At 46.0% G+C, this 12,865-nt stretch overlaps 1 protein-coding gene across 3 annotated transcripts in view; it reads left to right on the top strand.

The window, feature by feature from the left end:
• Window positions 1–12,597, top strand: part of gse1b (Gse1 coiled-coil protein b) — a 692,985-nt gene extending 680,388 nt beyond the window's left edge. For all 3 annotated transcript variants that reach the window (XM_085991808.1, XM_085991807.1, XM_085991809.1), the window contains 2 exons: window positions 3,728–3,831; window positions 5,743–12,597. In XM_085991808.1, the coding sequence (XP_085847934.1) occupies window positions 3,728–3,831; window positions 5,743–5,877 (239 nt within the window). In that variant the 3' untranslated portion in view covers window positions 5,878–12,597. The remainder of the gene's footprint in view (window positions 1–3,727; window positions 3,832–5,742) is intronic.
• The last annotated feature ends 268 nt before the right edge of the window (window positions 12,598–12,865 follow it).

The following is a 12,865-nucleotide window of genomic DNA, read 5'->3' as shown; positions in this document are numbered from 1 at the left end:
TTTAAAAGAGAAGAAACTGTAAAGTTTTAGAACAAATCACTCAACATTCAAGCCCAGAATGACAAATAATAATCTGCATTGATCTAGCCGCTTACCACCTTCTCACAAACACTGAATGAGTGTGATGTGCAGTGACTGTTATGTAGGCTAACAAAAACAGCCATTTAACCACAGCAAGGTGGTGTGCATTAGTGGAGGAATGTTACCAGTACACCAGGAGATCTCCTTGCTCTTCTGTGAAGATAAGGGATAAGCCATTTAGGACTGAGATGAGGAGGAATTTCTTCACCCAGAGAGTGGTGAACCTGTGGAATTCTCTACCACACAAGGCAGTTGAGGCCAACTTATTAAATATATTCAAGAAGGAGTTAGATATATTTCTTAAGGCTAAAGGGATCAAGGGATATGGGGAGAAAGCAGGGACAGGGTACTGAATTTGGATGATCAGCCATGATCTCATTAAATGGCGGAACAGGCTCGAGGGGCCGAATGGCCTACTCCTGCTCCTATCTTCTATGTTTCTATGTAAGAGCGTCATGGGATCGTCCAACGGCCGTCAGAACAGGCAGCTGGATCTCGATTCAACATCTCATCCACAGGTCCAACAATAGAGCACTCCTCAGAACTTCACTGGGGAATGCCAGCCTCGATTATGTGCTCAAGTCCTGGAGCGGGGCTTGACTTCCCAACCCTCTGACTCAGAAGCGAGAGTGCTGCCAACTGAGCCAAGCTGACACCTTTTCAGTTACATCAGCAGACCAAATATAGTCACATCTGCTGCCAGTGTCCTCAGTGACTAAATCATCATTGAGGTGGTTTGTGAATGAATCAATCCCATCAAACATTCCCATTTGCGTTTCCTTCCGAGGTCAGTTTAGAACTCCCTCCTTGGAGTGAATGTTGCGGATCACTGGTTTTCGCAACCAACACTTGGTTGTGTTCTGTGGCGTGCAGTAGCCACAGTGCAGGTTTAATCAAAGGCACAATAGCTCAATAAGGTTTTTGAAAAGCAATTAACAAGACTGCTGCCAGACTTGAATCATTTTTTAGAAAAATGAGTTCTCAGGAAGTGGGCGACACTGGCAAGGCTGGCATTTTATTGCCCACCCCAAGTTGCCCTGAGAAGGTGGTGGTGGGCTTTCTCCTTGAACCGCTGCAGTCCATGTGCTGGTGCTGCTGTCCCAATGGTCTTGGGTAGGGTGTTCCAAAGTATTGACCCAGCAACGATGGAGGAAAGGTGATAATACGTCCAAGACAGGATGGTGGGTGATCACGGTTTTCTCATCATAGTGCAGCTCTTGTACTTCTTAGTGGTAGAGATTATGGGCTGGGAGATGCTGTTGAAATAATATTTAGTTGCTGGTGGATTAATATTTATGCTGAAAACTGATATTTGATCTGTTCTTTTACCCAGTGTTTTAGTCGGGGTGGTGATTCTTACGTAGCATCATTATAGAGCCATTACAATGAATTGCTATTCTCCACCTTAAAATCATTGCATAGAAACATAGAAGATAGGAGCAGGAGTAGGCCATTCAGCCCCTCGAGCCTGCTCCGCCATTCAATGCGATCATGGCTGATCATCCAAATTCAGTATCCGGTCCCTGCTTTCCCCTTGATCCCTTTAGCCTCAAGAAATATATCCAACTCCTTCTTGAATATATTTAATGTATTGACCTCTACTGCCTTCTGTGGTAGAGAATTCCACAGGTTCACCACTCTCTGGGTGAAGAAATTCCTCCTCATTTCTGTCCTAAATGGCCTACCCCTTATCCTTAGACTGTGACCCCTGGTTCTGGACTCCCCGACCATCAAGAACATCCTTCCTGCATCTAGTCTGTCCAGTCCTGTCAGAATTTTATAAGTTTCAATGAGACCCCCTCTCATTCTTCTAAACTCCAGCGAGTACAAGCCCAATTGACCCAATCTCTCCTCATACGTCAATCCTGCCATCCCAGGTATCAGCCTGGTGAATCTTTGCTGAACTCCTTCCATGGCAAGAACATCCTTCCTCAGATAAGGCGACCAAAACTGCACACAATACTCAAGATGTGGTCTCACCAAGGCCCTGTACAACTGCAGCAAGACATCCTTGTTCCTGTACTCAAACCCTCTCACTACGAAGGCCAACATGCCATTTGCCTGCTGCACCTGCATGCTTACCTTCAGCGACTGGTGCACAAGGACACCCAGGTCTCGTTGCACTTCCCCTTCTCCCAATCTATTGCCATTCAGATAATAATCTGCCTTCCTGTTTTTGCCACCAAAGTGGATAACCTCGCATTTATCCACGTTATACTGCATCTGCCATGCTTTTGCCCAATCACCCAACCTGTCCAAATCATCCTGGAGTTTCTCGGCATCCTCCTCACAGCACACACGCCCACCCAGCTTTGTGTTGTCTGCAAATTTGGAGATATTACATCTAGTTCCCTTGTCTAGATCATTAATATATACTGTGAATAGCTGGGGCCCAAGGACCGATCCCTGCGGTATCCCACTAGTCACTGCTTGCCACTCGGAAAAAGACCCGTTTATTCCAACTCTTTGCTTTCTGTCTGCCAACCAGTTCGCTATCCAAGTCAATACCTTGCCCCCAATCCCATGTGCCTTAACTTTACATGCTAATCTCTTATGCGGGACCTTATCAAAAGCCTTCTGAAAGTCCAAATACACCACATCCACTGGTTCTCCCTTATCTATTTTATCAGTTACATCCTCAAAAAATTCCAGTAGATTAGTCGAGCATGATTTACCTTTTGTAAATCCATTGCACAACATTCGAAAAAGTTTCTTAATAGAATCAGGTGTTTGGGGGAGAGAGTTGGTGATCATCAGCTGCTTTACTAGCATCATAAACTGAGAGTGCAGTGGTTGCTGTCGTGATGGCTCAGTTGGTAAACGCACTGCTTGGTGTGGTACTGAGCCATACAGAGCAGGAAGAGCTCAGGTGCAATTCCTGGCCTGTTCTAAGTTAGCTCATCTCACTCTGGGTGGTGGTGCAGTGGATCAGAAAAAATCAGCCAGGGTTCCAACTCCTGATCACTATACTGTGCTTACGTGAGGGCATCAAGTGAGAACAAGAATAGACTCAGCTACAGTAACCCCATGTTGGAACACTCTCTCGACACTCATTGTCATATATCAAGAATGGCCACTTGCATGAGATATCAGAGGACATCCAGTACCCTAGCGGATGAGGTCTGAGAGAGCAACCAATACCCCAGTAGGATGAGGTCTCAGGGGGCATCCAATACCCCAGCAGGATGAGGTCTCGGGGCATCCAATACCCCAGCAGGATGAGGTCTCAGAGGGCATCCAATACCCCAGCAGGATGAGGTCTCAGAGGGCATCCAATACCCCAGCAGGATGAGGTCTCAGAGGGCAACCAATATCCCAGCAGGATGAGGTCTCAGAGGACATCCAATACCCCAGCATGAGTTGGTGCCCTCAGCATGGAGGGAGGTAAACCTGAGGGGACACTCGCAGGATTGTGTCAAGAAATCAAACCTTGCATCCTCATCAGAAGAAAAGTTTTCTTCAAAGGGACTGGAAGGAATGAACTTCAAGGGCCAAATGGCCTTGTATCGTCCTTGACTGTTTCTTCTGTTGTTGTGAGAGTTCTGAGACTGAAGCATTAATTCCATTGTATTAGAGCAGCTACAATTCGATGATGAGTTTAAGTTCTAAGAACTAAAATAACACAAAGATTATCATTTCATTTCAGAACAAAATGTGGAGCGGCAGGTCCTCCAAGCCCAGTGCAGGCGCCTGGAAACCTTTCACTATAACCTTAGCCTGACTGCAGAACAGCTTTCCCTCAGTATGTCGGTAAGTGAGAAGAAACACTTTATAAAAATTCACTCGTGTACAATGGATTGTCAACTTCCCCAGGGCCGATTTTCATTCCCGGTGGAAACGGGGGCGGTAGAGCAAGGGAAAATTGGGGCGCAAAGCCTACCGCCATCATCCGGGCTGTTGGTGAGGTCCTTGAAATGGGCGGCTCAGACGAGCACCAATTGGCCGCCTCATTAGCCCATGCAAATTGGGGGTCCAATGACGTCATTGGGACCCTGATGCAATTTTCAGGGGCCGATAGTCCAATAGTCAGAACCTGCTCCGCCCATTGCGTTGAACAGCTTAACCAGCCAGCAATCCTTAAAGGGACCGCTGCCCACCCGATGGAATTGACCACAGTAACATGAACATGACTCCGTGTAATGGAGACAAGGAGCTATGGAACCTTGATGATTAGATTTTTATCAAACGAGTGATAACAGAAATCTTTGTCAGATTGTTGGAGTATCACTGAATGAGGTCTCAAAACATGCTAGGCTTCTTTTGAGAATTGAAACGTATCTCCAACCATGAATTCATGAACATCTCTTTGTGAGCATTAATTTGTCACTCCAGTATTTGGAGTGTTTCCTTATCAAAATCCCATGGCAGCTGAGTTGATAAATGCCCTGAATGCTCAGGACCCAGGTTCTACTGTCATTGTGTGCAGAATTTGCTAATCGCAGCCTGGGGCGGGGGTAGTTTGGGATACAACAGTTGGCCTCAGTGCCCCTGGGTTTGGGGGGGGCGGAAGTAGCCGTGGTTCTTGCATCTGATCACTCCGGCTGGATGTGGAGTGAGGGAGGGATTTGACGGACATTCGAATAGCTGGGGGGGTCATACCTGAAGAATGCCCCTAACCTATGGGACCATACTCCAGCAACAGCCAGCGCCATCAAGAGACCAGGGAATGAAATTGGAAGGAATAAAATGGGAGGAATTGGGTATTTGTGTCCATCCAGGGGTCTAAATCCCTTGGCTGGCCACTCCCAACACTTCAACATGCAAATTTTCACCAAATTGATCAAACCAAATTCTTTCATTTGTCCTGGGGATGTGGGTGACGCATTTATTGCCCATCCCTAGTCGCCCTGAGAGGCTGGTGGTGGGCCATCTCCTTGAACCCCTGAAGTCCTTGGACTCATGGTGGTCCCACACTGGTGTTAAGTAGGGATTTCCAGGATATTGACCCAGTGACGATGAAGAAACCGTGATATACAGCCTGAGTCAGAATGACATCGGAACAGGAGGAGGCCATTCAGCCCCTCGAGCCTGCTCCGCCACTCAATGAGATCATGGCTGATCTGCGACCCTAACTCCATATACCCACCTTTGGCCCATATCCCTTAACACCTTTGGTTAACTGAAAGCTATCAATCTTCAATTTAAAATTAATAATTGATCTAGCATCAGTTGCCGTTTGGAACTCTCTTCCGCAAACTTCTACCACCCTTTGTGTGTAGAAGTGTTTCCTAACTTCACTCCTGACAGGTCTGGCTCTATGCCCCCTAGTCCTAGACTCCCCAACCAGCGGAAATATTTCTCTCTATCTACCCAACATGTTCCCCTTAATATCTTGAAAGCTTCGATCAGCTCACCCCTTAACCTTCTAAATTCGAAGGAATACAGCCCTAGTTTGTGTAATCTCTCCTCGTAACTTAACCCTTAAAGACATGGGTCACGAGTAACGATTCCAGATTGCATTTCTCGATTTAAAGTTTTAATTCAAAACTTGAAAGTAAAACGGGTGTCCGCATATTGCACAAAAACAGTACTGACTGTGTGAAGCGGTGTAGGAATGCGGGCAGCAGTTAAGCAAATTTAAGGAACTCGAGGTCAAGCAGCATATGAAGAGCGACGCTGATAATTGATGACATTGTGTGTCTGGTTCTCTTTGACATGCAGGAACTGTTGGCTCAGAAGCAGAAACTTGCCTCAGAAAGGGAGAGACTCCAGTCCGAACTGGACCATTTAAGAAAGTGCCTTGCACTGCCGACGATGCACTGGTCTAGAAGCTACTTCAAGTCCTACCCAAGGTGACATCCCTGTTAGCTTGGCCACAGCATAGAGAAACTATTTTATTATCCTGGTATTTAATATTCCCATTGGAATTGATACTCTAGGCAAGACCTAAGGAAACGTGCCACATATGAAGCAAAGGGTAAAATGGATAAACAGCCTATTGAACGAACATTGCAATGCAACGGAAACAAGACTTCTGGATCTCTCTATTTTTACATAAATTTGTTTAAAGGAAACCATTTTTTTCATCCTTATTTGAATTTCTGATTATTGTTACTTCGTTTCCCCCCCCCCCCCCCCCCCCCTCCCCAATCCTTATTAAAAAGCCTGTTTGCTTTTTAGAGAGGGCAGGATACCTAATTCTGACCTCCAGAGCCAACACTAATACATCCAATGTAAACGCTTCAAGTTGACTGGACGGTGTGGGTTTCTCTGTACTTCCTTTTGCTCGAGTGGCGGTGTGGATGGAACGCAGTGGCGGTCGGATCTCTCGCGCGGACGGATCGTTCCCAAAAGACAAGAAACGGAAGAGCCTAATCCGTTGGAAAATGCCGTGAATACTCACCACGGGTGATTGAAGGACCTTGCTCTTGCACCTCCCCTCACAGAAACCCCTCCCTCCACCCACCCCTCGCCCCATCCTCCGTCAATCCTTCTGCCGCCTAGCATGACTTGGATATCTCTTTCCTCCCCACCCCCCCCCCCCCCCCCAAAAAAAACATCTGAAACACTGGCTCTCCTTCAGACCCCTTGCACTGCAACTGAACCAGGCCACTGTACGACAGTTCAAGACTCGCTCAGATAATAAGGCTTTTTTTTTTAACGGAAAAATGCACTTAAGGCAATTGAAGGTACCCTTTGAACCAGAGTCTTTTAAATCACACAGATGCATGTTACAGAGCTGAGTGTGTGCATTAAAAAAAAACCAGAAAGACGGCAGCCTGAAGGGCAGGGTTTTTTTTTAATTATTAAAAAAAAATAAAAAGGATTTTTCACACAACAAAAAAGGTGCTTTGCCTTGTACTGTATATAAACGAAAACAGATTTTGTATGTTTTTATTACTTTAATTATTGTTATTAAAGCTTGCCATTTTTAATATGTTTCTGCTTTGGCAAATATCTTGCTTTTAGTGTTCGTACTGCTGCTGGTCAGGACAAGAAAGAGATTGAAGTGTTTAAAAGAAAAAATTCCACAAAAAAAAAGAGCGAGAAGGTTTTCACTGGTGCATGAGCTGTCACTCCTGTTTTCATGTAGCACCAGTTTAAGATTTCTGTAAAAGAGGATGCAGCGCCTCTACCCCCCCTCTCCCCCACCCCTGTTATTTATACGTGCTTGGGACAGACGAGCACCGGTGGCGACTTGTGGCTGTATCAGCTGCGTTACCTTTTCTCCTATTGTACTGTAATTTTTCCGACCTAATTTGCACTCGCCTAGAATGGGCACTCAATCCTCGCCGTGTAAAAAAAAAAAAAAAACAATGTCTTCAATTCCGCTCTGAAAGTTAGCGCTCATTAAAAGTGGAAGGCGGGTACGTGGTCGGTGTGTTTTAGAAAGTTTCCCACCTAAGGCGCACGCGTGGAAAACACCCGCCTGGGTCTCCCTGTCAAATGGTGCATTTTGAATACGAAAAATGATGTTTGTTTTTTCAAGCTTCCTTTTTTTTAAATTTCATCTCGCTATTGAGCACTGACAGAGATAGTGGTGTGCACTGGGGGGATTTGACACTTGACGGGTGGCTGCTGCATCCTGGCGCTTTCTCTGCCCCGGAGCTCGATTGGGACAGTAACATCCTATAACTGTTCTGAGTTAGGGCATTATTGTGATGTGAGATATAGCAGGATCTGTGACCCGTTATAACCAAAATCTCCAAAACTCCCTTCGCCTGACGTAAGCTCAAGGTAGACGACAACCATGACAGTCCCATCAGAAAAGACCTTTGGAAGCCAGTAAAATGGAGACATTTTATACAATATCTGGGGGGAAATTTCTGTGACTATTAATATTCGGTGATGCATTTTTCAAATCCTTGTCCCGTGCAAACAATAAACGGTGCCACTCTTTGCCCAAGGTTGTTTTTTTTAACCAAAAGCCTTTCTTCATTGATATGCAGGGCAAATTAAAAGGGACAGAAAATTTAAATATATCTGTTGCCATTCATTGAAAACCTGTGACCCTGCAAATGAACTTGCTTGTCTGCGAAGATTCAAGGCTTTAGTCCATTCTGAGTGTAGCATCCGGCAGTATTGCTCACAGATGAGCTTTTTAAAAAAAAAAGTTTTGGGAGTTTCTATTCTAGGGATATCCCTCCCCGTGTGAGGGGAGATGGGGACCTCGCACGCAAGAATTGTTACTGCATTAACAAGATTTGAAGAAACGCCCTCATCTTATTTTAGCTAGTACAGCGCTTCAGGATAAGGGTTTCTTTTGTTGCTGAAAGCAGAGAAATAGATGGGCAAGGTTAACCCGATATTAAGCCACTATTAGATCTAGCCAAGGACAATTGCCTCAAGCTGTTACTCGGTATCACGTGTTTCCCTGACCTCCCCATGTAGGCAGCATATCAAAGCTGCAGAAGAGAGGAGGAAACTGATGTGGTTCTGGTACCCCTGTGTTTTTTCTTAAGTTACTGTGCCTTGATTAAGAGGGTGCATGTTAACTTTAGCTATAACTGGAAGCCGAGAGAGAGAGAGAGAGAGAGCGAGCAAGCGCACTTCGTGTGTTAATTCCAATCTTCTGGGGGGATGGGTCGTGACCTGCTTTAAATGGATGGCTGAGATCAGGAACTCTTAGTCCTGGGGGGAAACCCCTCATCCATGTCACTGTACCAGCTGCAATGCCACCAGCCCACAGCGAAGCCACTTGTGATGTGTCCTGTACCTGCATTTTTCAGGGTGATCCAGGCAGGTCAGACTGATGACGATACAGGCCAACTTGTGCATGCTAACTCTCAGTATTTACATCGTATCCATCCAGATCAGTTGGCTTCTCAAGTGCAGCCAACAACCCGCTGTGTGAGCTGTGCTTTTCTTTACCGAGTGCGGGCCACTGGGAGGTTCAAAGGACACAAGAATCAGATGCCCCGAGAGCTGGGAACTATGGGAGGGTTTTTATTTAAAACTCAAGTGCCAGGTTAATTGAACCTGGGAGTGCCACTGCCAATCACTTGGAGGTTCAGACCGCAGCTCTTCCTGAATGGGTTTTGTGCCATATGTTGCTCCTTGTGAGCCACAAGTTGTAGTGCAGAAGAGCTCACTGCATTGCCAGTCTTCCACTGCAAACGATCCAGACTCTCCAGTGATGTTCTGTGCTGGAGAGATGACATGTCAAACCACCAAGAGATTCTCTATTGTTTATCAGGCTGACCCACTTGTAAAGATAAACGTATCTAGCTCGCCTAATGGCGCAGTTGAGACGTGACCTGCCCAATGTGATACTGAGCTGTACACACTAGAAAGGTCCCACATTGATGCACGCCTCCATGCTGGACCAGGAACAGGAACTCAACTGCTGCCCTGAGCTCTGGAAAATCAGCCTGGGTTCCTGCTCCTGATCACCACTGTCCAGCACCTTGTGCTGGGTTCCTGCTCCTGATCACTACTGTCCAGCGCCTTGTGCTGGGTTCCTGCTCCTGATCACTACTGTCCAGCACCTTGTGCTGGGTTCCTGCTCCTGATCACTACTGTCCAGCGCCTTGTGCTGAAGAGTGAATGTGTGTGTGGCGGTTGGCCAAGGATAGAAGCTGATCCCCCGCAGAGTGCAATAGTCTGTGACACTCACTGTCACACAGGCAGAGTGGCCACTGGGTGAGGTACTGGCGGGTGGCTTGCAATCCATGGGACCATACTCCAGCACGTCAGTGCCTTTTGAGTGTGGCAGGGCAGGGCAGGGCAGGGCAAGGATATCTATCCATTCTCGCTGCTTGTCAACTTTATAAGTTGAAGTCTAGGTGGTGTTAACATTCTGCACTGATGCGGGTAATGAACTTGTCTTCTAATAACCTACATTTGGAGAGGGGGGGTGGGGAAGTCCTGTGAGGATGGATAGAAAGGATTTTCTTTTGGGTGCTCTATTCTGTATAACAAAGATACACGCTCACCCACACACTTCCACTTACGAGACTGACTGTATTTGCTGCAACCTGAAGCTTCCTATAACCGCTTTTTTCCAAACCCAATCCCAGGTACTCCACTGGTTCAGTGATCATGGCAGGTGTCTTCTCACCCTCCATGTATCTCCAGTCCGCCCCACTGCTGTATTGGAGCCCAGTTGCTGGTCCACCCTGTTGCTGGCCTTACCATCATTCCCGCAGACCCCGTTGAATGTAACCAGTAATCTCAACAAGCTGGTTTCACTCTCAATGTGGTTTGTTATCAACCACTTACCTCAGTTGTCAAACCATCTGTAGACCAACGTACGGCAACTGCCATCATCGTCAGTGTAGCTAAATGACTTGCTCAGTATAGTCGTCACTGCAGTACATGACAAACATTATCCAAAGACTGGGAAATAATTACAGGGCTTACACAATACACAGTAAAGCCTTGTTCAAACACTTGAGAAGATGCCATCAACAACCTATTACTTGCTGAGTGTCTTTTAGGCTCCACGGACTGGCATTTGTGGTAACTATTACTAGTGCACTGGGTTCCTGCTGTGTTTGTGCCTCCGCCCAAATTACTAGCCGATAGTTCTTCAACTCAATCATTAACTGGTGCAAAGTTTGTGTCCATCAAGCTTCCTCCCTCCTGACTAGAACTTCCCCAAATACAACGACTTTCTTCCTAATGACTCTACCCTGACTGATACATGTTTAACAGGGAAGGCTGTGATTCTTAGCATCTCCACCATAGCCTGTATTTCCCAGACCATTGAATGATAAGGAACTGGTTAGGACTACAGGTACACCCAAGGAGTGAGCACTTTGGTCTCCTTTCTTCTTTCTTAGGCAGTCCCTCGGAACCGAGGATGACTTACTTAGTCTCCAAAGGTCTTTGAGACTCAAGTCACTCACACCAAACTTAACAACTGAATCAAATCTGAATTTCTTTTCTTTATCACACGAAGACTGAATTGTTAAAAAAAGAGTTGTGGACATTTCTCTAATTCTGAATCACAGTAGTCAGTATTTGAGGTTTATTCTTAAAAAGAAAACTGCTAATGATGGTCAAAGTGTGTATGGACCCTCAGTTAGGAACTGGGAAGGTTAATATGTTCACCTTAGAACAGAAGTTCAATACTTGGTCATTAGCCAGCATCCTTGACTACAAGGACCCTTGGCCAGGGAGCACAGTATGGGTTTTACACTTGCTCAGTAGAATGGGAGGGAATCTGTAGGAGCACAGGTGCACTGGTGCCTTTTTTGTATAGTTAACGTTCGAGCTCCCCAATTGATTTGGGTATTTAACTGAAGTGCAGCTATCTGACCTGGCGACAGAATCCTTATAGTGTCACTGATATGAAAATACTAACTGAAGACTAAAATGACCCCCTCCCTTTAAAATGGGGAAGCTAAAGGCTCGATTGTTTCTTTGCAAATTTGGTTTCAAAGGGACAATATTATCTTTATGTTGGTGTCTTGCAAGACTCTCCATTTTTTGTGTTAAAGTATTGCTGAGGCTGTGACGTCGTCACACTTTGATGCCATCACACAGCTGCCATCTTCAATTGGAGCAGAAATCGGCCTCGATTGTGCTGCTGTTTGTAGGAGTGAGTGGTTGATGAGGAAATCCCGTTAAATACAGCCCCATTCCCACCCAATGTAAGATGCACTTATCTGTGAGGTGAAGCGGAGGTAAGGCGACTTTGTTAGCCCAAAGAAGAATGCTGTGCTTCTTGTCAACTTAAAGCAAAGGCGGGCAGTTCCAGACCAGGCTCTAACCATGCATCTGTTTTGAGTGCCACAAACTAGCCTGCAGCTTCACATCTTGCCGAGACCAATCGTGATTTGTATTCTGAGAGTCAGTACAGAATTTCATGAAGTGCCCTACAACAACAGAAACAAATGCCATTGGCCCCGAGTAGATGCCCCCTCGTACTCGAACCGACCGGGGGGGGGGGGGGGGGAGGCAAGCATTTCACTGCAGCACCACATTTTCACCGCACCCAAATCCCACCAATTCCTATATTTAATGCAGTTTGCCACTCAACTGCTGCAGCTTGGCATGAGGAATGCGCAGGGGAGCAGTGGAAATGCCAGTTTTTGAGCAGGCCTGGCCGACAAGAAGTCACCTGCTGCAGCAAATCACTTGCCCGTCTTATCTTTGGCCTCAAGCCTGGTCGCGGGGTGGGGGTGGGCTTGAGGTCAAGCCCCGAGCGAGAGTTGCCAAACCCCTAATGCGCACGTTGCGGCCACGTTCCCCGCTTTGCAGTCAACAGATCCATTCGCTGACGGCCCACTTCCCTGTGTTGCACACCTGCTACTCACTAGCGGATCTGCCTTTCAAGGTTGTTGAAACTGTAAATCTGCCACTGATTAAAATGAACTTTGGTTCTGCACTTCTGTTACAGCCTGTGCACATTAATATCATTTTTCTTGAGGGAGGAAGATGAGACCTCCACTATAATTGGGGGGGGGGGGGGGGGGGTCGATGCTGTGAAAATTATGTTTTAAGTGTATTGTTTGGATTTATTGTAATGTAATATATTATTTGTTGAATGTAGTAATTAGGTATTTATGAATATATTGCTGTAATTTCTGACAAAAATCAAAAAAATAAAATCATGTACAGAGTGATAAATGTGTGTTTGAATTCTTTTGCATTCATAGTGTAAAGGAATTTCAAGAAGGGAGTGAGCACGCTCAGCAAGTCATTTTTTTATTAATGCACATTGGGTGTCCGCCTTGGCTCATTGGTAGCACTCTCGCCTCTGAGTCAGAAGGTTGTGAGTTCAAGCCCAACTCCACAGACTATATCCACAGAAGTATATAAGATGACACTTTAGTGCAGTACTGAGGGAGTGCTGCATTGTTGGAGATGCCAACTTTTAGATGAGATGTTAAACCGA

This window comes from Somniosus microcephalus, chromosome 6 (assembly GCF_052327205.1).
Source record: "Somniosus microcephalus isolate GS21.2 chromosome 6, FLI_Smic_1.0, whole genome shotgun sequence".
Taxonomy (NCBI): Eukaryota; Metazoa; Chordata; class Chondrichthyes; order Squaliformes; family Somniosidae; genus Somniosus; species Somniosus microcephalus.
The sequence above is the reverse complement of the archived record's forward strand: the minus strand, read 5'-3'. Positions and strand labels throughout refer to the sequence as shown.